General features: G+C 42.9%; 2 protein-coding genes across 2 annotated transcripts; one reads left to right on the top strand and one right to left on the bottom strand.

The window, feature by feature from the left end:
• Positions 1–768: 768 nt before the first annotated feature.
• LOC134038731 (putative nuclease HARBI1) lies at positions 769–2648 on the top strand. Its single transcript, XM_062484274.1, has 3 exons — positions 769–1257; positions 1399–1510; positions 1586–2648. The coding sequence occupies exons 2-3, from the start codon at positions 1399–1401 to the stop codon at positions 1957–1959; spliced, it is 486 nt and encodes a 161-aa protein (XP_062340258.1). The 5' UTR covers positions 769–1257; the 3' UTR covers positions 1960–2648.
• Positions 2649–12478: 9830 nt separating this feature from the next.
• On the bottom strand, positions 12479–22569 carry fam78ab (family with sequence similarity 78 member Ab). The gene is made up of 2 exons (XM_062484595.1): positions 20525–22569; positions 12479–17612 (listed from the first exon to the last, which is right to left on the bottom strand). The coding sequence occupies exons 1-2, from the start codon at positions 20845–20847 to the stop codon at positions 17087–17089; spliced, it is 849 nt and encodes a 282-aa protein (XP_062340579.1). The 5' UTR covers positions 20848–22569; the 3' UTR covers positions 12479–17086.
• Between the last annotated feature and the right edge of the window lie 116 nt (positions 22570–22685).

Here is a 22685-nt window from a genome sequence, read left to right as displayed (position 1 = left end):
AGGAACGCAGGCCGTCGACTTCAAGTCTCTTCTGAGTTCCTTCGACCTGACGCTGCTGAACACACCGGCGACCCACAAGGCAGGAAAACAGCTCAACCTCATCCTGACAGGTAACTGTATCACTGACTTAACCTCTGTAACCCCACTACACATTTCTGATAACTTCTTTATACAATTCTTTGTCTCTCTCCCTCCTACTCCCCCTACCTCCCCTCCCCTCGGAATGATTGGCTGGACCTGATGTTAGTTTCCTCCAGGATCACAATAAGTCTCTTATTGTGAAACTTGTTGCTCTTGTTGGTTTGTTGTAACTGTCTTAAAATTATTGTACTCACCGTGAAATATATTATTATTGCTTGTGTAACCCAGTGTCTACAAAGAGACTCTGGGTAGACACTATTATCAAAGAAACTCTAAAATATCTGTCACTAGATTCACTCAGGGGTATCTTATCTCTAGGCTCGTATAGGAGGACTGCAGTAGTGCTTAATTATATCAAGATATCCACCCCAACCCACGATAACAACAGCAAACCAATCAGGGGCCTGTACTACGAATCAAGATTTGGCGTTAGCAAAAGTAGTAACTTCAGGTTGAACCCAGGGTTTTCTGTACTACGACGGAGGATCACTTGTTACCGGGGTAGATCGCCATGGTAACACATGCTGAACGGCTAACCTGGTCGGGAGCAGGTTAAGTTGGAGATCAGAGATCAACCGGTATAAAAACCCTATCTTTATGACAGATATAGATTTTCAGCTTAGGGAATGACCTATCTTTGCCAGCTTCTTGAGCCGTATGTTGCAAATGCGACACATCAAAGCCGTGCGCTCACAGTCCCACAGACTGTATGCGTAGCGTTGCGGTATTTCGCAACGGGTACTTTCATGTACAGTGTGGGTGATGCGGAGAACCTTAGTAAAAACACAGTCTGCCGCGCTATTCGCAAGGTGGTGCTTGCTCTAACGGCACACGTGGACACATTTGTTGTGTTCCCAGGGCACCTGCCCACGCAGACAATAAAAGAGGGCTTTTATGAAATAGCAGGTAAATATTCCCTTAAATTTAAACTTCATCTATAAATAATCTTGCATATGAAATATATATATATAATAATATTGAAATTCATCAAACTCTTTAGGCTTCCCAAGGCTGATTGGGGCAATCGATTGCACCCATATCCCGATTGCTGCATCGCTGGGGGAGAATGAAGGCAACTTCATAAATCGCAGGTCATTCCACAGCATCAACGTTCAGGTAAAGCATAAAGGACAGGCTACACATGTTTGGTCATACTGGTAAAGGAGGATCCTCCTTTAGTCCTTCTAATGCACATTGATGTTTCCCTCACGTTAATGTTGTTATGTGGATGGATTCTAACACAAGATTATTTTGCAGATGACTTGTGACCATCAGTGCTTGGTGACCAGCATTGAGGCAAAGTGGCCTGGGTCAGTCCATGACTCCCGGATCTTTAGGGAGTCTGCACTGTGCCACAGACTAGAGCAAGGTATGGCAATTGTAACTAACATTTTGTATTGCATTTTGTTATACCGATTATGCTAATATTAATTTTCTTCTTCAGGGCTCTACAGTGGATTGCTGGTAGGGGACCGAGGGTACGCCTGCCAGCCCTTTTTGATGACCCCCTATCCTGACCCCAACACACGGCCACAGAATGCCTTTAATGTGGCCCTTAGCAGGACAAGGGTCAAGATAGAGATGACCTTTGGCATCCTGAAAGCATGCTTCAACTGCCTGCGTGGCCTCCGAGTGGCCCCAGACTGGGCTTGTCAAGTGGTGACAGCCTGTGTCGTGCTCCACAATGTGGCCTCCATAAGAATGGAGAGAGCCCCACCTGTCAGCCAGCAACCCCCAGATGTGGTAGACCCCATCACCCTCGACTACCCTACTGGCAGGGCCGTGAGAGACGCTATAACGCGGCAGTTTTTTGTTTAAGGGGAGACAGGCTGAGCCATTTTTCTTTAGCCATTTTTCTTTACATTTAGTCATGTAGCGGCATTCTTTACCTTTTACTTTTCAGTTGGGCTATTTTGCTTCCATAGCATTTGAGCTATGTAGAATTTATTTGTGTCCTTGGACAAGGCACTTCACCCTACTTGCCCTGGGGGAATGTCCCTGTACTTACTGTAAGTCGCTCTGGATAAGAGCGTCTGCTAAATGACTAAATATAAATGTATTTAATGTTGCCACCATATTCGGATTATGGAGTGATGAAAGATATCCAGAGTGCGCTCTGTAGAAACTTTGGACTCTTAATATGGTGACAAAATGAAACAAGGATTTGCATTCTGTCTTCATCCAATGTTCTGATTTCCGTGCTGGAAATGTATGCAAATTATATCATATTTTACAACTTAATGCATCATTTGCTCATTGAAACATACATTTACAGGAAACTAGTATTGAAAACAATATTTGACCTAATATTAGTTATCAACTGGGGAGGTTTCATGTTGATATGTTATCCCTATTCACTGGGGTGTCTCCCCTTAACCCTTTTGTCCTTGGGTTGCTTTGACCCATTTTCTAATCATTTCTATATCAGAAATTGGGGTTTCTTTCAACCAAAACATTTCAAACCAAAAAGAACAACGTGTATGGTACCATGCAATGCTCTTCACAAGTTAAATAAATCATTTCACTACTTTCATTGAATTTTGATGTTTTTTTACATTTATTTCACTTTTCACAAACAATAAATAGAACATTGAAAGAAAGAAATGTTGAAAACCCCCTCAAAGGACTAAGGCACAAAAGATATATTTGGGACAAGCCACAACAAAGGTATAAAAAGTCCAAAACATAGGAAACAAAATAAATCCTCCTCATGCGTTCTCCCTTTCCTAGGAACACAGAAAAAGAATGTCAGTGTAACTGTAAGTTGATTGTAAGTCATTCATACATTCAGTCATGTACTACCTTCTTCTCATACTGAAGTTTCTCAATCTCCAGCCTTGTTTTTTTTATTAATAAGTCTCCTTAGTCTTATGCTCAATATCGAGCTCCAGGGTCCTCTTGTAGAGGGCCCTCACATTGTCTGCTCCAACCTGAAACAAATAAAGAGCATTGTCCCTTTGCAAGGCACACTTGGAGAAAGTTGAAGGTGTCCATTTGATTACTGTGTTTCAAGGTTCATTGCTTACCCCATGTCTTTGGCTTGACCTTGAGGTGGAGGCCCTAGGCTCAGGGGGAGGAAGACGTTCCTCTTCCTGCTGAGTTTAACACCATAGCAATTTAATCAATTGAGTCATATTTGAAATGAGCAATTTAAGGACTTGTGTCTCATGTTCTGACCACCACCATTAGCAAGTCATTACAGACACTTCAATCACAGCCACACGTTCACACACTCTCAGCATCTGTATTGGACGTGGTAAAAAACTGAAAAGCGTACCCCCAAAGCATTCTCTGAGCAGGCTGACAGAGTTTCCTCATCTAGGGCCTCCACCTGAGAAAGTGAATGGCATATTTGATCAATATTCAGCAACCACATATGGCATACATACTGGCATATGACTATTAGTTTCACTGTTACCTCTGTATGGCACTGTGGGATGACAGTGGGTGGTGGCAGCAACACCACTGTATTTCCTTTCACTACAGAGAACAGTAATACATTTCACTCCTACAATATTCATAAATAATTGTTGAATGAACATGGTCACATAGATTACTTGAAACATACCCTGTACATATGCCTGGGTGTCGGATCTGCTGCCACCAGGGTCTGAAGAGATGCCCCCTTCCATTATGGGGCGACCCTGATTGCTGGAGAGGGCCAGCTCCTCAGCAGGAGTGAAGTCCTGTGGAGGAGGGCCCCCTCCAGTTTTCTTCACCTAACTTTTCTTCCTGTTGGCTGCAAGCGATTCAATTGTTCTATAGGCCCTTTCTATACCAATATCCTACAAAAGGGACTGACTCAGGCAACTCAGCCTTGTACTTGTTGGCCTTAAAATATGTGCAAGTATCGCCTACTGCTACTTACCGGTTTGAATGATGGTTTTATACTTGTTTTTTATTTGCTCCCAGGACCGTTTGGCACTGGCAGGGTTGCAACTAAAATATTACAGCAACATAAGTTTAACGTTATGGAACGCACAAGTGTAATTAGGTAACATTTTGTGCCTGGGCCAGTGATATCAATAAGTCATGTAACGTACGCATTAACAGCTTCGGCAATTTTCTGCCAGCTTTCTCTCCTTGACTTGGCAGCAGCGACGGTCTTACTCTTTGCCTGTATTATATTTTTATACGTTTGATAAGTTTCCATAATTATCATTTGCTCCTCCTGAGTAAAATATGCGGCTCTTGTTCTGTCCATGTTTGCGATTGGACATACGGTGCAAACACCGCCCTTTTATGTGAATGCGCACGTCTCTAGATTGGAAAGATCTGGGTTGAGTTAAAGAGTTGATAACCGCAGTCGTGATACCACTTATCGTGATTGCGATTGTTACGCTTCGCGTAGCCGGGTAACTGAAAGTGATTCAGAGCATGTTGATCTTGATTCGTAGTACAGGCCCCAGATCATGTTTCAAAAAGTATGTAGTTATATTTATAAAAGTATCAATACATCATATATCATTTCAGGATGAATGTAAAGAAAATAATAAAAGTGTGTAATATGCAAGTGTGGGTGTTATATTTAACTATAAGTTTGAATTTTGAATGTATTAAGTAGTCTGGGGGGGATGCTGATAAGGATATTTGGTGTCAAGTTTAAATGTTCAATTATCTAGAATATTCAGTGTGGTATAGTAACGGTCTAAAATATGTAATGTAGTGCTGTAGTGTCAGTGAGTGAAATGGCAATAGGAATTTTAAATCATCATCAATTGAATTTATGGCTTGTAATATGAAATATCAATGAAGACCTTAGCTACCACTAATAAAACAGGTGGCATATGCTATTCAGTGCAGATAATCAATAACAACTTTTCCATACAATACACATGAAATATACAAACAATCACCCTATGTTGGATCCAACACCAAAACAATTGTAATGTCTTTAAACCTGAGATCTCATTAAAAAAATAAAGCTCGAGCTGATGTCAATATCAAAAAAAGAGAAGGGAAAAATCTGTGTGATCGCAATGTCCCGTCCTACCACGCTCCGGTGTGGGATGGTCCAGAGGAGAGTGTTCTACTGTTTAGCGGGAATCAGTCAGTCCATGGAACACAGGCTAGCGCAGCAAAATGGCAGACCTCGATCCTTCACTATAACCGTCGATGCAGGCATTCAGGGGTGGGGGAAAAACCAGCCTGCACACACGTTTGTGGCGATTAGCAAAATCACATTTCAGAACTTCATTGTCAACACTAGGACCAAACAATTCACTCCCTGTCATTACTTCGTAATTTGAACACACAGTGTGTACCCATGTCAAAAGACACAGGTATTTCTCTCCTTCATCCACATATGCCTCCCAGCCCATTCACGCCCAGCACCATAGCCATGTGGCTAACACAGCCAGTTTACATGCACATAACACGTCAATTACACAAGTTTATGACAAATTTCATGACAGTGAACATCACACTTGCAATAGTTGTCACCTATCCTGACTGGTTTAAATTACCATTAACCTCATTCAACACGTAATCTGCCGTGAACATTCAGCCAAGTGTTAACAACGTTTTAACATCATAGCTAGACAACATCAACTCACCAGGATAAGTTCAAAATAAAACCAACAGTTCTTGTACGAAATCTTCCTGTAGTCAGTTTGTAGGCTGTCGTAAAAAGTTATATGTTTTATCTAAGCCACTTATTTGGCACCAATCACATCAACATCTTGATCTTAGCTCTGTGTATGGGTCTCTCCGTTAATGGTGCGAGTGCGGGAACGCAAAAGGGGAGGGCTTAGTGAGTGTCTCACAATACCCAGTACCAATACTAATGTGACTAGAGTTAGGGTTCATCCACTTCTAGCAAGTGAAACTAACAAGGGTTACACTCTCCCCCTCTAGACCGCATGAGTCTCTCCATGCGTTTAAGGCCTAACAGAGGTCTGTAGCGACTGAAGGAGTGCTGTTTCTACATTTTGAAAGAAGGAACTAATGGCTAAGATTAGTGGTTTCCCTAATTCATCATAGGTCAGTTTGTGGGTCTGATGTCTAGGCCTACTTGAGCATCTGACTTCAGGCTGTTCTACATGCTGTTCTTCAGGTCTCTCATCATCTTAAAGATCAGAAAGGTTCTGGCTCAGGGATATCAGTGACCACTTGGTCTGGGCTCCGAGTGGGGCCTGACGGGGCAGGAGCATTCATTGACTCCGGACTGTTTGCACAGGCAGAAGGGGCAGTGTCACTGAGCTCAGGGCAAGGCTTATCAACAGATGGAGCATCACTTCCGGGGAACTCAGGAGGGTTTGGATCCGTAACATGTGGCTCCGTCGGCTCACGTGTATGGTCTTCCAGTGTAAAAGGGCCCCGGATGATGAGGTCTGGGGACTGTATTCCTGGGTAAAACTCATCCATACTGTCTGATTCACTCTCTGAATCATCTGGACATCCTGGCTGGTTTTGTGGCTTTTGTGTTCTGAGTCTCATCCTCCTGGCCTTTGGGGCAGGGTCCTGCTCGTCAGAATCTTGCGCAAGGAAAAAACCCACAAGGCAACAGGAGGTCTCTGTGTAAAGTTCGGTGTGGCCCGTCACCTGTTTCAGATTTCACCACGTTGACAGAACTTTCTTTAATCTGTTTCACCACTACATGAATCTTTTGTTCCCATCTGTCTGCCAGTTTGTGCTTACCCCTTATGTTGACGTTACGGACAAGGACTCGATCTCCTGTAAAGAGTCTTGCAGCTCTAACTGTCTTGTCGAAGCGAGTCTTGTTCTTGTCTCTTGTCTTTTGTGCACTTTCACCGGCCAGAGAGTATCTTTTTTGGAGACGTTGACGGAGGCTTTTGACATACTCTGAGTGAGTAGGGTGAGTGTCAGGGTCGGGACTGATTCCGAGGACAAAGTCTATGGGGAGACGGGGTTGTCTCCCAAACATTAATTCGTAGGGTGAGTATCCAGTTGTATCGTTTCTTTTGCAGTTGTAGGCGTGCACCAAGGTCTTAACATAATCCCTCCAATGATGCTTCTCTTTGTCCTCTTAAGTTCCAAGCATTCCCAGGAGCGTTCTGTTGAACCTCTCCACTGGGTTCTCCCGAGGATGGTATGGAGTTGTACAGACTTTTGTCGCTCCTATGACTGCACAGAGTTCCTTGATAGTTTTGGATTCGAAATCCCTGCCTTGATCACTCAGCAGGCGACTGGGGAATCCATAGTGGACAATGAAATTCTCCCATAGAGCTATTGTCCTTGCTTTCTGATCTCTTGTCGGTATTGCCACCGAGAACTTTGTGAAATGGTCTGTGATGATGAGTATATTTCTTGTGTCACGACAATCAGGTTGTAGCGACAAGTAATCCATACAGATGAGTTCCAGTGGATACGTACTTGTGATGCTTTCCATTGGTGCAGCCTTTTGAGCCTCAGCCTTTCTTCGGAAGCAGCGCTCGCATGTTCTGCATTTTTCCTCAATGGCTTTGGCCATGCCAGGCCAGAAGAATTGTGCACGGGCCAGGTGTAGGCCACGCTCAGGGCTTAAGTGGCCGACATCCGGCATCGTGTATGCCCTGTAGCGCCCTCTCTCAAAACTGCAGGGGTAGCACCAGCTGATAGGCCGGGAGGCCATGTTCATGCCACTTGCGGTACAGCACACCATCCTTCAGCTCCAACTTGTCCCACTGTCGCAGGAGGAGCTTAACTACTGGGTGCTCTGTGCTGACTTCTCTGGGGCGTGGCTTATCTGGACGAGCAAGCATTCGAATGACACGGCTAATGTGCTGATCTTCAGCTTGACTTTCCGCCAGTCTGCCAGTGTCATGGAGGGCAAGACATCTAGTCCAAAGGACTCAGGCACAGAGGAAGCGTCTGCCGCAAGAGACTCTACAACAACGCTATCAGAGCAGTGTCTGGACTGGGAGACTACAAGGTGGCGTTGGCATATAGCTGAGAGCACTTCACATGATATGTTGCTGACAGCCACATCCGCGAGCCGTTTCTTGAGATCCTCAATTCTTTCTTTCTCTTCCAGGAAAGTATCATCCTCACGGGGAGGGGAGATCTTGTGGTCTGCGGGACAGCCCGTCGGCCTCTCCGTTGGCCTGGCCTGCCCTGTACTTAATGTTGAAATGGTAAGTGGAAAGGGCGGCCAACCATCTGTAGCCAGCAGCATCCAGCTTGGCGGAGGTTAAGACATACGTGAGGGGGTTATTATCTGTTAGGATAGTGAATTCACACCCATACAAGTAGTCATGAAATTTGGTACAAACTGCCCATTTAAGGGCTAGGAATTCTAACTTGTACGTGGGGTAGTTCTGCTCACTCTTCGAGAGGCCCCTACTAGCGTACGCTATAACTCTGAGCTTTCCCTCTTGCTCTTGATAGAGCGCGGCACCCAGACCTTGCCAGCAGGCGTCTGTGTGGAGGATATATGGCAACTGTGTATTGGCAAAGGCAAGGATGGGGCCAGAGGTCAATCTTCCAATGAGGGTCTTGAAGGCTGTTTCGCATTCAGGGGTCCAGTCATCCCCAAATGGGACCCCGGGATTTGGAGGACTTTCTACACGGGGTCGCTTGTACGTCTTCCCTCTCTTTCTTGCTGGGTGATAACCTGCTGTCAGGCTGTTAAGTGGTCTGGCTATCTTCGAGTACCCTTCAACAAAGCGCCGATAGTACCCCGCAAAACCTAAGAAACATTTCAACTCCTTTTGGTTGGAAGGGCGAAGCCAAGTCTTCAAGGCTGAAACTTTGTCGGGGTCTGTGTGGACTACCTGAGCATCCACTACATGGCCCAAGTACTTTACTGAGGTTCTGAAAAAATTGCATTTCTCAGGGGATAGTTTCAACCAGTAGTCCCTCAGACGGGTGAGTACTCTCATTAGTCGTTCTTCATGTTGTTCTAATGTCTCAGAAAAAACAATCAAATCGTCGAGAAACACAAGCACTTCATTCAGGTGTAAATCTCCAACGCACCTTTCCATAAGGCGTTGAAAGGTACTTGGTGCGTTTGTCACTCCTTGAGGGAGTCTGTTAAATTCGAAGAAGCCTAAAGGACATACAAAGGCCGTCTTGTGTTTGTCTTCTTCAGCAACCCCTACTTGATAATACCCTGACTTAAGGTCCATCACGGAAAACCACTTGGCTCCACTTAAAGCCACGAAGGTTTCCTCAATGTTCGGGAGGGCGTATGCATCTTTGATGGTACGGGTATTTAACTTTCTGTAGTCGACACATAAGCGAATAGTTCAATTTTTCTTCTTCACAACTACAATTGGGGAGGCAAACGGACTCTCAGATTCCCTAATGATCCCTGTATCCAGTAACTCTCTCAGGTGCTGTTTCACAGCTTCTCTGTCAGCTGGGTGAATAGGCCTTGACCTTTCCTTGAAAGGGGTTTCATCATGCAATCTAATGTAATGTTTAACTGCTGTGGTGTGGCCATAACTCAGATCATCAGTGGCAAACACTTCAGGAATGCTAGTTATCTTTTTTGTGATACGCTCTTTCCATTCTTCTTTTAGGGGTGAATCATCGAAGTCAAGCTTCAGCTGGTCAGAGAGAGAATCAATTCGACTTGGATCACATTGGGAAGATTCAAGGGGGGTGACACATTGAGCTGCGCATACCTGGGCAAGGATAATATGGGGCTGTAGAGTGACATCGTGGTCACTCACATTACACAGGAAGATGGGGATCTTGCTGCTAGCTTCGCAAGGAATGTTCACCAAGGCAGGTTCCAGTAGCACTCCACCAGGCAGGGGGCAGTTTTCATGGGGCTCAAGCACAAAGTCAGTGTGGTGGGCACTCTTCCCCATTCTGACAATGCCCAAGATACACATTTTCTGCTTTGCAGGGATGATGAGGGGTTTTTGTCGCTGTAGCTTCACGGTATATGGGCGTCTTGTGAATCTTGGCAATATGATGGAAAAGCTCCGCATAGCCACTTTCAGAGGGGATTTGGAAGAGGGACTTGAGCCCATCCTGTCCAATGCCATTTTGTTAAAGTCTGTCAAGGACATTGGTCCCAATCAGAAGGGGAATCTGACGGTTTAAGTGGTTATCTGGAACTACAAGTGCAAGAGCCGTTAAGTCTCTTTTTTTCCCGTAACTGACTTGGGGAAGGAAATGTTCACTTCAGTGTAGCCAAGGTAAGGCACTTTTTGGCCACCGGCACCTTCGACTTCGAGGAGGGAGTGAATGGGTTGATTGGGAAAAGAGGGCAAAAATCTTTGACAAAAAGACTCTGACAGAGTTGTTACCTGCGAACCTGTGTCTAGGAGAGACTCGCATGGCACATCCTCAAGAAAAACTGAAGCTGCGCAGCGAGGGCCTATGAGACCTGAGGGTAGAGGCTGGGTGACGGGGTAATGCGATCTGATGTCTGTCGGTGCAGTGACATAACACTCTGCGTTTCCGGGACTGCGGTAACTTCGGTTCTCAGCTTCTGGGTGTCCCACGACAGGACCTGTTAGTAGTTTAAAGGGCGGGGAAAGGTATCAGTCTGAAATCTGGAATCACCTCGTCTCTCTCTCAGTTCAGCATTTTTCTTCTGGACCAACGCTGGTTTGTCGTGACTCCTTCCGGCCTGCCTTCTCCAGAATTTACATCTTATCACTACCAGAACAGAGGATCCTCTCCCACCCAGTGATTCCCCAGAAGAAACGAGGCCGAGTGCTCCGAAGATGCAGCAGGTGCTGAGGTAACGTTAGCTGCTACTGCTGCTAGCACAAGTGACTTGCCGGCTGGTTGGTCAACGAAGCAGGTGGGCGCATGGAAAGACTGCAAGTGTCTCCGATAGGCTATACCTGGCATTTATTCAGTTAATTGCTTTTGTAAGTGCGCCAGATTGGTGCCAATCATTGTCATGTCTGCACTGTAATGCACAACTTTGCCTCCTTGTTATGAAACAACGTGCATTCAAACAACTTTAGCCAATGCAACCTCTTATGTCAGTGTTGCTTTACAAATACTAGCCTACCATATAGAATAATAGTCGAATAGTCGAATAATAGCATATCGGATTATCAAAAACGTGTGTGCGTGTTGTCATGTAGGCTATAGACTGATTGTCTTGGCTTGCATCCATAAAATAGTTACTGTAATCAGTGTGCGAATTATACAATGACAATCGGGGGGGTCAACTCAGGGCCCCCCCCCCCCCCTCGGGACGAAGTTGATCCCTGCCGCCGCCCCAACCAAGTAAACGGCACGACAATGGCACACACGAACGCACTACTAAAACTACAAACACTATTGTTTGTAGTCATTTCTTTCTGAAATAAAAAAGTTGATCTTTACAAAATTACCAGAAGAACATATCTGACTGTTCCTCACAAAATAAAGTTGTTGGAAATCTCTCAAGATTCTGACAAGCAATGAGACAGACAAAGGAAGCTATCTTGCTTGATACCGAGCTAGCGATAGCTATCTTTTAAGTTGGTGGTTAACCATGTTCTATCATTAACGTTCTTGTGAATATTCTACAGCCAATTGCCATTACAAATACATTCGTGACAGATTTTTGGGGTATTAGATAGCAAACTTGCCTTTCTTGCACTTTCTCACAACGCAGAACGCACCGCTACACTGAGGTGATTCAACAAGTTTCTGTATTGCACACTGCCTGGTCACTCGCGCGTGGTGTTTCTTGCGTTTTATTGGGCACTGGTCACTCGCGCTGTGTTTATTGAGTGAATTTTGACTATGGCGGTCAGTGTAATAGTGTGTGATATTCCCTGCCATAAAGTCAACATTTCTGTGTATCGCCAACCTGTTATTGAATGAATATGGTATATTATACTATATTGTGATATTTACAATTACAGGTAAGAACGATATATAAATGTATCGACCCCCCCGACCTGTGGTTTTTACCTCTTTTGGGGGGGTCCGAGCCTTAATCGGGGGGGTCAGACCCCCCCCAAACCCCCCTGTAATTCGCACACTGACTGTAATGTTATACCTACTGCCAGTAGCGGACTGACCATCGGTAGCGCCATGTTTATTTTACATAAAGCTCCAAAAACAATTTTTCGCTCAAATCAGCCACAATATTTTGCTTGCGCGTTAATGCGAGCGCCATGGGCGCAAGAACTCCCTACTAGCATCACATCAAACCCAGAATGTGCATGCGTTAGCAGGGCACTTTGGTGGCGTATACGGGGCCGGTTCTGGTGGGCCGGTCTGGATCAAAGTCCAAGGCCTATTTTTACTTCCAGTCCGTCCCTGCCTACTGCATATTGAGCAAATTTAGATCGGTATTGCGCAACAATCGAGAGATGGGGACCCCCCCGAATATTGACGGGTATTTCGCACACTGTCAGTGACCTATGCACTTTTGTAAAACTCTCTCTTGGAAGTCGCTTTGGATAAAAGCGTCTGCTAAATGCGTAAATGTAAATGTAAAGTGGATATTTTATTTCAGTATAGATCAGTGAATTTATTTATATGAATTAATGCGTTTACTGATTAATATATTCAGCCTGCACATTGCAATCTCCAATTAAGCTAACACCAAATCAACTCACCAACATTATAATCACCATCTGCATCACTGGGTTGGGCACTGCACTATAATTTCAGGAATCTCTATGTGCCACCGAATCAACTAAACAACATCTTAATCACTGGTTGTATACCGCATGGGGTCTGTAACTTGTTGATTTGGGCCTGCTCCTTAGTTGTTTTATTGAGGCATGGATATGCAAACGGGTATTAAAACAAGAATAATGTTCTTACGAATTTAGCCTCCTCGGTTGGTTGTAGGTGTCTTATGTCAATGCGATGCAGAAAATACAAGACTATTTTACAGCACTGCATAGCACATAGGAAAAAATACAAATGTTCATGTAAACATTGCAAACACCCCTTAAACAGAATTGTATGCACTGTATGGTGAATTAGGCCTACAATTATGACAGCTGGCTCAACCATTGTGCATGAAATGACTAAATAATGTAATTTGTCTCTTTCAGAGCTGGCACTATACATAGCATTGAGCAGCACTATAGGCTACACATTGTGTAGCTGAGCTACACTAAGCACTTGAAGAACTGATCTAACGGGGTTGTCTTTATGGATGAAATGCTGACTCGGTAACTAAAAGAAAGACAATATTGAAAGTGGATACTTTTAAAATTTGATTTTTTACTGCTCCTCGGTGGGTTGTGTCTTATTGTCAATTGGTCAATTGGTTGTCTTATTGTCAATCGGTTGTCAATTATGACAACTGGCTCAACCATTGTGCATGTAATGACTATACAGTGAACTAAATGTCCAGATGTTTGTGGGGGTAAGGTAATTTAACATAGAACCAACATAATACATTTTGATTAACATGACATAATAAATTGATAACAAGAAACAGCAGACAATTGTAGGCTACATAAGCATTTGCATGAAATGTATTGCCAATTTCTATAAATAATGCGAAATTGCATTTATGATGTGCATAAGTGATAAAATGATGTGGAGGTTGCAAGGTTTATCTGTATTTTTACATATATTTTCACAGTTTTTAATTAACCAATACTGTTAAATCTTTTCAAGTATCAATGTCAACGCAAAACTACCGGTATTCTATTTCGTCCTGTCTTCTGCTCACAACATGACTAATATACTGAAAACTACGAGATGACAGCCAAATGGATTGACAGATGAAGTATCAAATCTAATCTTTAGTCCACAAGGAATACAACCCATAACAAAGGCTATAGAACAATGGTGGACAGTCCTGAGAGTTAGCCTTGGTCTGTTGTTCATCTAACCAAAAGGGTGACCTTGAGTGCTGGTGTATTGGGTTCCCTTAGGCTATTTTAGAGGATGTCTACATAGAGATCCATAGAAACATAGAAACAGAACTATGCATTGTGGGTTTGGGAAGGTTTGGTTAATTGTACTCAAAAAAATAGAGTGCTTACTTGGTTCTCTGACATAGTATGTTTGTGACACTGTAAGCGTGTAAGGGCTACATATATTAAACTATATGTAATAATGCCCATGACAATGTGATCTTACGTAAAGTATAACTATGTGATTTGTGCCAAAAAGTTTACCAGGGCCAATGAGGACCCTTCCAAGGCATTCTCGATTAGAACATGATCATAATAGGGCACGCACTTGTGAATTACATAATAATCAACATCTGACACACTTTAACAGCTCTCTTTATGACAGTGTGTCTGTGTTGCAAAACAACATTCACACTCGCTGTCAGGATGTTTCTGTGACCATCAGATACTATGGTAAGCTAAGCTTCTCCTTGGGCCCTCTGTTTACTGTCTTGTGACATGCATGTGTTTGTGCAAGACCACACAACTATGCACATGTGTCTAAACATGTCAGCATAAGAGAGAAGAGTAGTTAAACTACAGCACCTGATAAATAAAATCCCCTTGCTCATGTCATAAAATTAGATTGTTCACACATACTCATACAGCGTCAGTCAGGGCAACTCCACATGTCAAGGGTTATTACATGGTACACACACATAATATAACATGGAATACATAATCTGTTTTGGCAGGGACAAGCTGAGGGATTTAGTCAGGCGCTCTCACATGATCAGAATGTCAAGGCCTCTGATCCAAAACTAAAATGGCACACTTGTTGTCAAAATGTTCAACCAATACCATGCTACCAAGCAAATTGTCAGTTACCTCAGGCCACGCCATTGGCTACAGACTGTGACATCAAGCCAAGACATGTCCAAGCCATCAGGTTATGGTATGAAATGTACTCATGCTTTGGTGATGATTTGCAACCACCATCAAGCTCTTGTCAGTCACATATCACCCCACCTTCCACCCGGAATTTTACTAATGGACTCTTCACTCTGAAATAACCACATATTACAGCTAACTAAACCTTGTTGACCACATTGGTATATTTGTTTTGCAAGGAGCAATTTTTGGGCACAGCATCCTGAATCTCAGCAACTACCAGACCCTATCAAACAATATCACAAACTGGTTTGCAGCTGACATAGCAATCTAATCTGCTTCATAATGGTAGCTTTAGCCACACCCCCCCCAAAATTGCAAGTTCCAGATTTAGCTTCCAATGCTTCTACTGATAAGGAGGATGATGTTGTAAGAAGATAAAAAAGCCCTGATGCTATTTTCAAACCCCCTTCACCACTCACACATACACACACACACGCACACACTTTCTACCCCCTCTCCCCTCCCCCTACATGTGTCAGAGATTTCAGCTCAGGCAAAAACTCTGCCCATGGATTAACAAACAAGTCGACCGGGCATTATTGCATTGGTTATGAAGGTGTTTTGCATCACAACTGTATTTGGTGTGTGTGTTTTAGCCCATGACAAATGAATGGATGGGGGGAAGGGAGTACAACATTTCTGCAGGGAGCCAACCTAAAGAAGTGGGTCATCTATATGCCAATCAAGCATGCTTACTGCTCTGCCCTTCCTCCTGCACTATGAAAAAAATGGAGGATAAAGGAAAAGAGAGGGGGTTGTTAAGAGAGTATAGAGAAGAGAATGATGGAAGCAAGGAAAAGGAAATTGAAAAGAAGGTGGAATGAGAGAGCATTGAACAGATACGGTAAGTGAGAAAGGACAAAAGGCCATTTGGAGATGTGGAAACAGAGAAAGTAAAGATGACTGAAGTGTGGACACAGTCATATTCACACTATGCACCAACCTCTTTCCACATTCCTGTCATAAGTGGCTTCTCATGTACACACACACAAGTGCAGTAAAATTCTGATGATTTATCTCCAAATTTTATCACAGGAGTTTTTTCTGATCAGCCCTCTATAATCACCACCTTCATCATGTTTCTATTTCCCCTATCTGCTGCACATTTTGATTGCTTATTGATAATAGTATTGCCTATCTGCTTGTGGGCACTCTGTTCTGACAGTTGCAGAGAGGAGAGATGGAGGGAGGTAGGGAAGAAGAAGTGTGTGAAAGACACTTATAGTGACAAGGGCCAATGAAAGGGAGTGTGGGGTTCTCTTAAATTGAGATTGTGGACAATCTCTATAACAATGAATGTAAGTAGGTAGTCAGCAGGGGTATAGAGGATATTGTAGCACAAATGTTGATGTTGATATCACAAAATATTTGATCAAGCATTATCTATGTATTATATTGATAATTGACCTGATGTGACCAAAATGTTATCTTTTTGAAGGAACATTTGCGATAGGGAAGGTTGGTTTACAAAATGCGGATGAACCATTTGGGTTCCTTTGGCCTCTGGTTCTGTGCCATAATTCCAAACCCCACACACACCAGCACCAACTATTTGGAAGATAAGGGGACAATGAGCAAATACTGCATTGAACGTGGTTTAAGGCTAAAAGTTTGCCATGGAAAACGATGTAAACTTAAGGCAGCATGGATTGAATGTCTTTCATGTTTAAAAAGTAGTACCAACTACATTTGTCTCCTCAATGCCTTTTCGGCTTATTCACAAACAAGAATAAATCCCAACCATTACATAAAAATATAACAGGTCAATGCAAAAAACACAAAGTGCATATATTTATACATGTATGGAACATGTACATGTATGGAACATGTACATAACCATGGACAATCTTTTTCAACCCACACACACTCCCCAGCCCACCCCGGCCCCTAACTTCTGACTCCCAAAATAAACCCTAAAAGAGTTTCTGTCTTTTGTTGTTTTAGCAATGATTAATTTAGCACAGTGAAGCCCGACCCAGTTTCAAAGGTAGAATGGTTGCAGTTTGTTCACTCAAGTTTTTATAAGTATGTTCCAGCTCTACATATAGGCAACAAATGTCCTCTTTTTTGTCCTTGTTTCACTTTTTCTCTCCCTCCTTGTTTCTCTCAATTATTAAGTAAAAGACGAGGGGAACGTAACGGGAAGGCATATAGAGGCAAAGAGCAGAAGGATGAGAGAGATAAAAGTAAACTAACGACGAAAGCAAGGCTGATCTTATCAATGCTTCCCGTAGATACTGTCAATATCCATCACTTATTCATTTCAGCTGCCATTCTAGTCAGTACTTTGGCGGGATCACCACAATGGGATCACCGCTCTTTGGCCGCCACATTAGCACCTGAGCGTCGTTGGCGTTAGGTTTGACCATGGCGTTGGGGGGGATGGACTCATTCTTGACCAGGACATGGGGCTGCTCCTGGGCCACAGGTTCCTTTAGGGTGGCCCTCTGGCCCAGGGGCCTGTCTGGGTCCACCTCGATATGAAGCTGCATCCTCCAGCGGATGGTCTGCAGCACCAGAGTCTCGGCCGTAGCCTGGTTGATGGCCACAAGCCAGGTAGAAAAGCTTTGGTCACGGCGAATGCTGCTGAGCTGGGGTATGTTGCTGTCTGACACTGGCACGCCCCATGTCACACTGGGGTAGAAATTGTCATTCATGCTGACGGTGAACCTGGTATCCTTCTTGGTAGGACCCACCACGGTGCAGGTCTCAGTGGTGTTGCCATACCAAGGGTAGTTGACACCGTCCGAGTCACTGATGGCCTGAATCTTGCCATCACGCAGGTCAGGCAGCTCCCAACTGGACCTGGGGGTAAAGCAGAGGAAGGGTGAGTCTTGACCCAGGAGTAGAAAACAGGAGTGAATTCTCTTAACTCCACAATCATCACCTTTCTTTTTAAAAGGAATTGATTTATGAGCTAACCAGTTACTGAATTATTACAATATATCTCTCTCACACACACACACACACACACACACACACAGAACATCTAGAAGAGGCCCTAACAGCTTGACCAAGAGACTGCTTTGCAAACATCAGATGGATGCTGAGAATGAGGTTGTGTCAATACAATAACATGGCATCAAAAGACTTGTTAAGAGCCTCACTGATTATTCACCATCTTACAATGTGTAACAGAAGCACACAGACCATGGGGTTATCTTGATACTTTCAGTGATGTCTTCTTAGACTCTAGACATCTCACGATGCAGTAAGTCACTTAAACAGTAACAGACTGAGAGTGCATCTCAAAAGTCAAACGTGGCTTTCTTACACATCTCTTTTTCTTCCTATTTCACTGATCTGACAACATAAGATAGGTGTGAGCAATTCACTCAAAGGAACAGGATGTGAAATAGGCACCTACAAACAAGAATCTATAACTCACAAAGGAATGTGAGCCATTTGAGTATCGAGACCCAGTAGGTGACATTGTGAGAAACAGGAGCCTCATAAACTGTAGTCGGTCCAGTTATGGACCCCGGCCCTCACCCCCCTGATCAACAAAGAAAAAGATGACCTTTCTTTCCCGAAAGGGAATCAGCAGAAAAGACTGCAGAATAGTATAACCAACAGCAGCCATGACAGGCTCTGCATTGGCATGCATTCATCCCACTCTGATAATAGATGACAATTTTTTTACAATAATGGTGAGTCTCACGCATGTTTGTGTGTGCTTGTGTGTGTGTAAGAAAGAATCAAAGAGTAGTAGGTTGTAATGTGGAAGTTAGTGTGTGTGTGTGTGTGTGTGTGAAAGAGGAGGTTGTTATGTGAGTGTTGGTGTGTGTAAGGGTGGGTGTGATTGAGTGTGTGCTATCAAAGTGTGTGGATTGTGTTTTGTCCCTGTTGTTGTTGAGTTTCTCACTGAGCTAAGTATTATTAATTACCTGCTTTTCCCTGTGTTTGTAAAGGAAACTGATGGCACATTAAGAGCTTAGGTTTAGGGTGAATTTCTTACACGGTCAGGATGATAGTTGTCTCGAGTTGTACTGAGTTAAATGCCAATCAAAAAACATCACCAGCACGACCCCCCCCCCCCACACACACACACACACACACTCCTCAATATGATTGAGTCACTCTATTCAATGACAGAATACTGAAAGTTTACTGCCGTAATAGGTATTACTCTGAGATGTCTTGGTAGAAAGTGGGTACCATATCCTGCATCTTGACTGTCTCCAAAATCTAGGCTACAATGCTTCAAGGCTGCAAAACTAATTCAGTATCACCATTCTGTACCTATGCTTTCAATGCCAACATGTACTTAATGCAATTAGTGTACTAGACAGAATTGGCTGCATACTGTTGCATTTCCTTTACTGCTGTGAAATGGTACAGTGTATGCCCTAAAAGGTAATGAAATGTCACTTAAAGGTGAGGTACTGCAATCTGGGTCTTCTTTTTAGGGAACTAATTAATTGGTGTAACCATTTGGGTTTAAAAGGCTACTGTATCTCTCTTTCTTTTTTTCCTTTGCTGAGGGACATGATCCATCCTTAATCTCCACACACCACATTAATATTGTGTTCCCTATTCAGTGTCTAGGCCCCACCAAGAGATTAACACACACACAAACCTAGCCAGACTGGGACAGGGGTGGGGGCACTATCGTAGGGAGGGGATGATAGTATTGGGATGATGTCTCTAATCTTCAACATGCAGCCCAGAAACATTCTACGCTGCAACGAGTAAAGATAAAACCCTCTTCTTGCCTTCTGGGTACGCAACCTGTCAAATAGTGTCCCCTGCCAAAGGGGATGATGTGGGATGAAAATAATTTTCTTAACATTTGCAAGTCACACACATATCTTTGTTTTTCTTCATGTTTGATTTTTACCATTGCCTTGTTCGGATTGACAACTGAAACTAAATTGTGACTATACATGTGTTTAAAATTCAGTACTAATAGGACACTCACTCAGTTAAACTTTATATGTACCAGAGCGATAGAAAATACATTCTACTGTTGACCCTCTCAGGTAAAGAGATATTCATTTTGTCTTCTCTGTGAACTTGATCCCTTCATTTCTCTTAATAAAACTCAGCGTGATTATGCAGTCCTTTGAAAACAGCTGTAGGCCTATAAAATGTTATAGAACTAATCTTAGACTAGTATGAAATCACACTATGTTAAGTATACATTTTTGTCATTGGATGTCAGTATACTAAGTTTGTTATGATCAAAAAGTACCTTTAAAAGTGTATAAATATTTGAGAAGTAAAGTAAAATATGGAATGTTTTGTGAGATTCTTCTGTTTGACATTCACCAAAGAATTTTGTTTACTGTGGTTTAATTGCAAGGAGTATAGAATTCATCAACAATGTCAGTAGAAGTTGTGAAACACCCAGTTGTTCTCTTTTGGCAATAATAGCGAAAGGGTGCTCGTGACATTCTTGTGTGATAGAGTGTGTTGACGTTTTGTACTTCACACCTAGTCTGTCTCAAAATATCTTTGAGGTGTCCGAGCTTCAGTGCCATTAATAGGTAGACTGTGTTATTATAGGGCATGCATGATTGAGTTATTATTAGGACAAGGGTTGTGAGTAAGTTGTCAGGCCTTTATTGCGTCTTTTTCAATTGGACCTACAGCAACTTGATGATTATCTAAGAGGGTTGGACAACAGGGTTGTTTAGTAAAATGGGGCTAGGTAACTTAGACACCTTTGCTCTTGACTCTGCTGATTCAATGCAGTCTATGTGGTTGATACTCACATCCCTTTGGTTCCATATTTGTTGTAGAACTCCATGTGATTGCATGCTTGAATCCAGCCAACGGTCCACGTCTCTTTCCCGGCTACAGGTGGCACCAGAACTCGAGCAGAGGCTCGGAAGTGCGGTGTCCTATAGCGCAGAACCACGCTGGATGACTCGTCGATGCTGGTAGGGTTGGAGTCAATGGAGGAGTTCACCTCCAGAACTATGATACTTTCACGGAAACTCTTTGGCTTACACCTAATACTGTGGATACAGCCCATTTCATTAAATATCAACACAATCCACAACAACGTCCAGAGGTCTGGAGAAGAAAGACGCATGGAAACAGTAGCAAATTCACCACAATTGCATCCACATTTCAAATAGTCAAAAAAGCCACCGAAAATGAAAAAGTCCTACGTAGGCTATTTGTTTGCGGAAGATTTCATTGTTTAAAGCTATTCATCTTGCAACTCAATAATGTGGCAAAATTCACAGACGCATGCTTTCTTCTTTTGATGGACAAGCAAAACACTTCCCCTAAAAGTGAAGATGCAACTTTGTGTTCCTTGTCTTGAGGGTTGGGCAGTGCAAAAAGACAACAGACCACTGGAGATTCACCTTATGGCTCGCTCTCACTTTGTGACAAAACACAATTGTGACCTAAACATAATTTACAAAAACTGCTAACGTAACACTTCGACGTCATATTGGACTATCTTAGCGCCTATAGATGTGCTTCTCCATGTTTAGTGTGGTTAAACTTGCGTTTCCTGTTGTGCGTGAAATCAAATGTTTCTCGGTTGCAGTAGGCTAACTAACATTTCTTTTTCAAGATTATGTTTTTTGTGTGAATAGGGGAGACTAGTCAGGAACCTGCGTTAAGTAATGTCTTAATTATGCAGGAAGAAACTATTTGCATCAAATGCAAATTAGACTTTAATTCATTGACCGTATAATTATTTATAAATAGAATACATTCTTGAGAATTAAAGTTCAATTAGCCTTAATTGGCTATAAACTTGCCAAACCTGGCTGAAACAAATTAAATAATTCAGGGTGGCGTTTAATGGGAAGAATATCCTATTACTGCCCAGCTCATAAGTCAACGTAAAGACGTTCTAGACTCCCCCAATGTATGATGAAACGGTGTAGCGTGGATTAAAGCATTACAATTTAAAGAAAACTGGCCTTAAATACTTTTAGATGTTTTAAATCTGAATAAATTGTTTCTTGGGTAGTTCCTTGGTCTGTCTTGCGCGCCTGCTCGCGTGGTCCGAATGGTATACCGTTATCTTTTACGTCGGTTCCTTCCCTTGTATTGCTGTGAGAGAATGTCAAGGTCTTGAAGAGGTATCATTTGAACATAGGTTTAGTTCATCGAGGTTCAGAAAGAACAGCGTGACATCCAAAGGTAACCAGGTCAACTTTGCTTCCTCCATCTGGATATTGTCCTTTTCTTGTAAGAAATAATCAAAACTTCGTTTGAATTGCCTATAATCCGACACGAATACTCTTCGATTCCAGCAGTAGGCTACAGGATATATTTTAGTCACAATTCCAGGAAAGACAGTCGTTTCTGTGCGCTCGTCCCATCGAGGCCGCTGCAGGTTCACCCTCCCGCACTGGTCTATTTTAACGGCTTGAGCATCTGCCCCTTTATTTAAGTACCTCTGTAACGACACTTCCCCTTTCGTTTGCTTGCATGCTGGGAAATGTAGTGATTTTGTTTTGTTAGTGAAACGTTGGAATTCTGGTACAGGGCTATGAATTCGGTACTATGCTTAGGCTGAATAAATAATTGCCAAAAAAGTGGTGTGGACAGTTAGCCAAGCTTAAATCGTAATTGTAATGGTGTTAAGCGGTATGTACTAGGCCTAGAGGCTAAGTTTTGATCTAAAAACTAAATAGCTTGCTCATAATGGACATCCATACATCTAGGTTATATTAAAATTATTGTTTGTTGAATAGCCTACTTCTATAGACTAGGCTACTCATAATATGTTCTGGCTTTAGGTTTGTTTTTTGTTTTTACCAATGCGTTGACAGAAGACAGAAAATAAAAACCTTTCATTCCTCAACCTACCTGTTATCTAAATGGTATCCTGTTTCCCCATCATATCCATGTAGCCTATCTCGCTATGTTATATCTCATTCACGAAACATTTAAAAGTAGCCT

The sequence above is a fragment of the Osmerus eperlanus genome, chromosome 18, assembly GCF_963692335.1.
Source record: "Osmerus eperlanus chromosome 18, fOsmEpe2.1, whole genome shotgun sequence".
NCBI classification, from domain to species: domain Eukaryota; kingdom Metazoa; phylum Chordata; class Actinopteri; order Osmeriformes; family Osmeridae; genus Osmerus; species Osmerus eperlanus.
The sequence above is the reverse complement of the archived record's forward strand: the minus strand, read 5'-3'. Positions and strand labels throughout refer to the sequence as shown.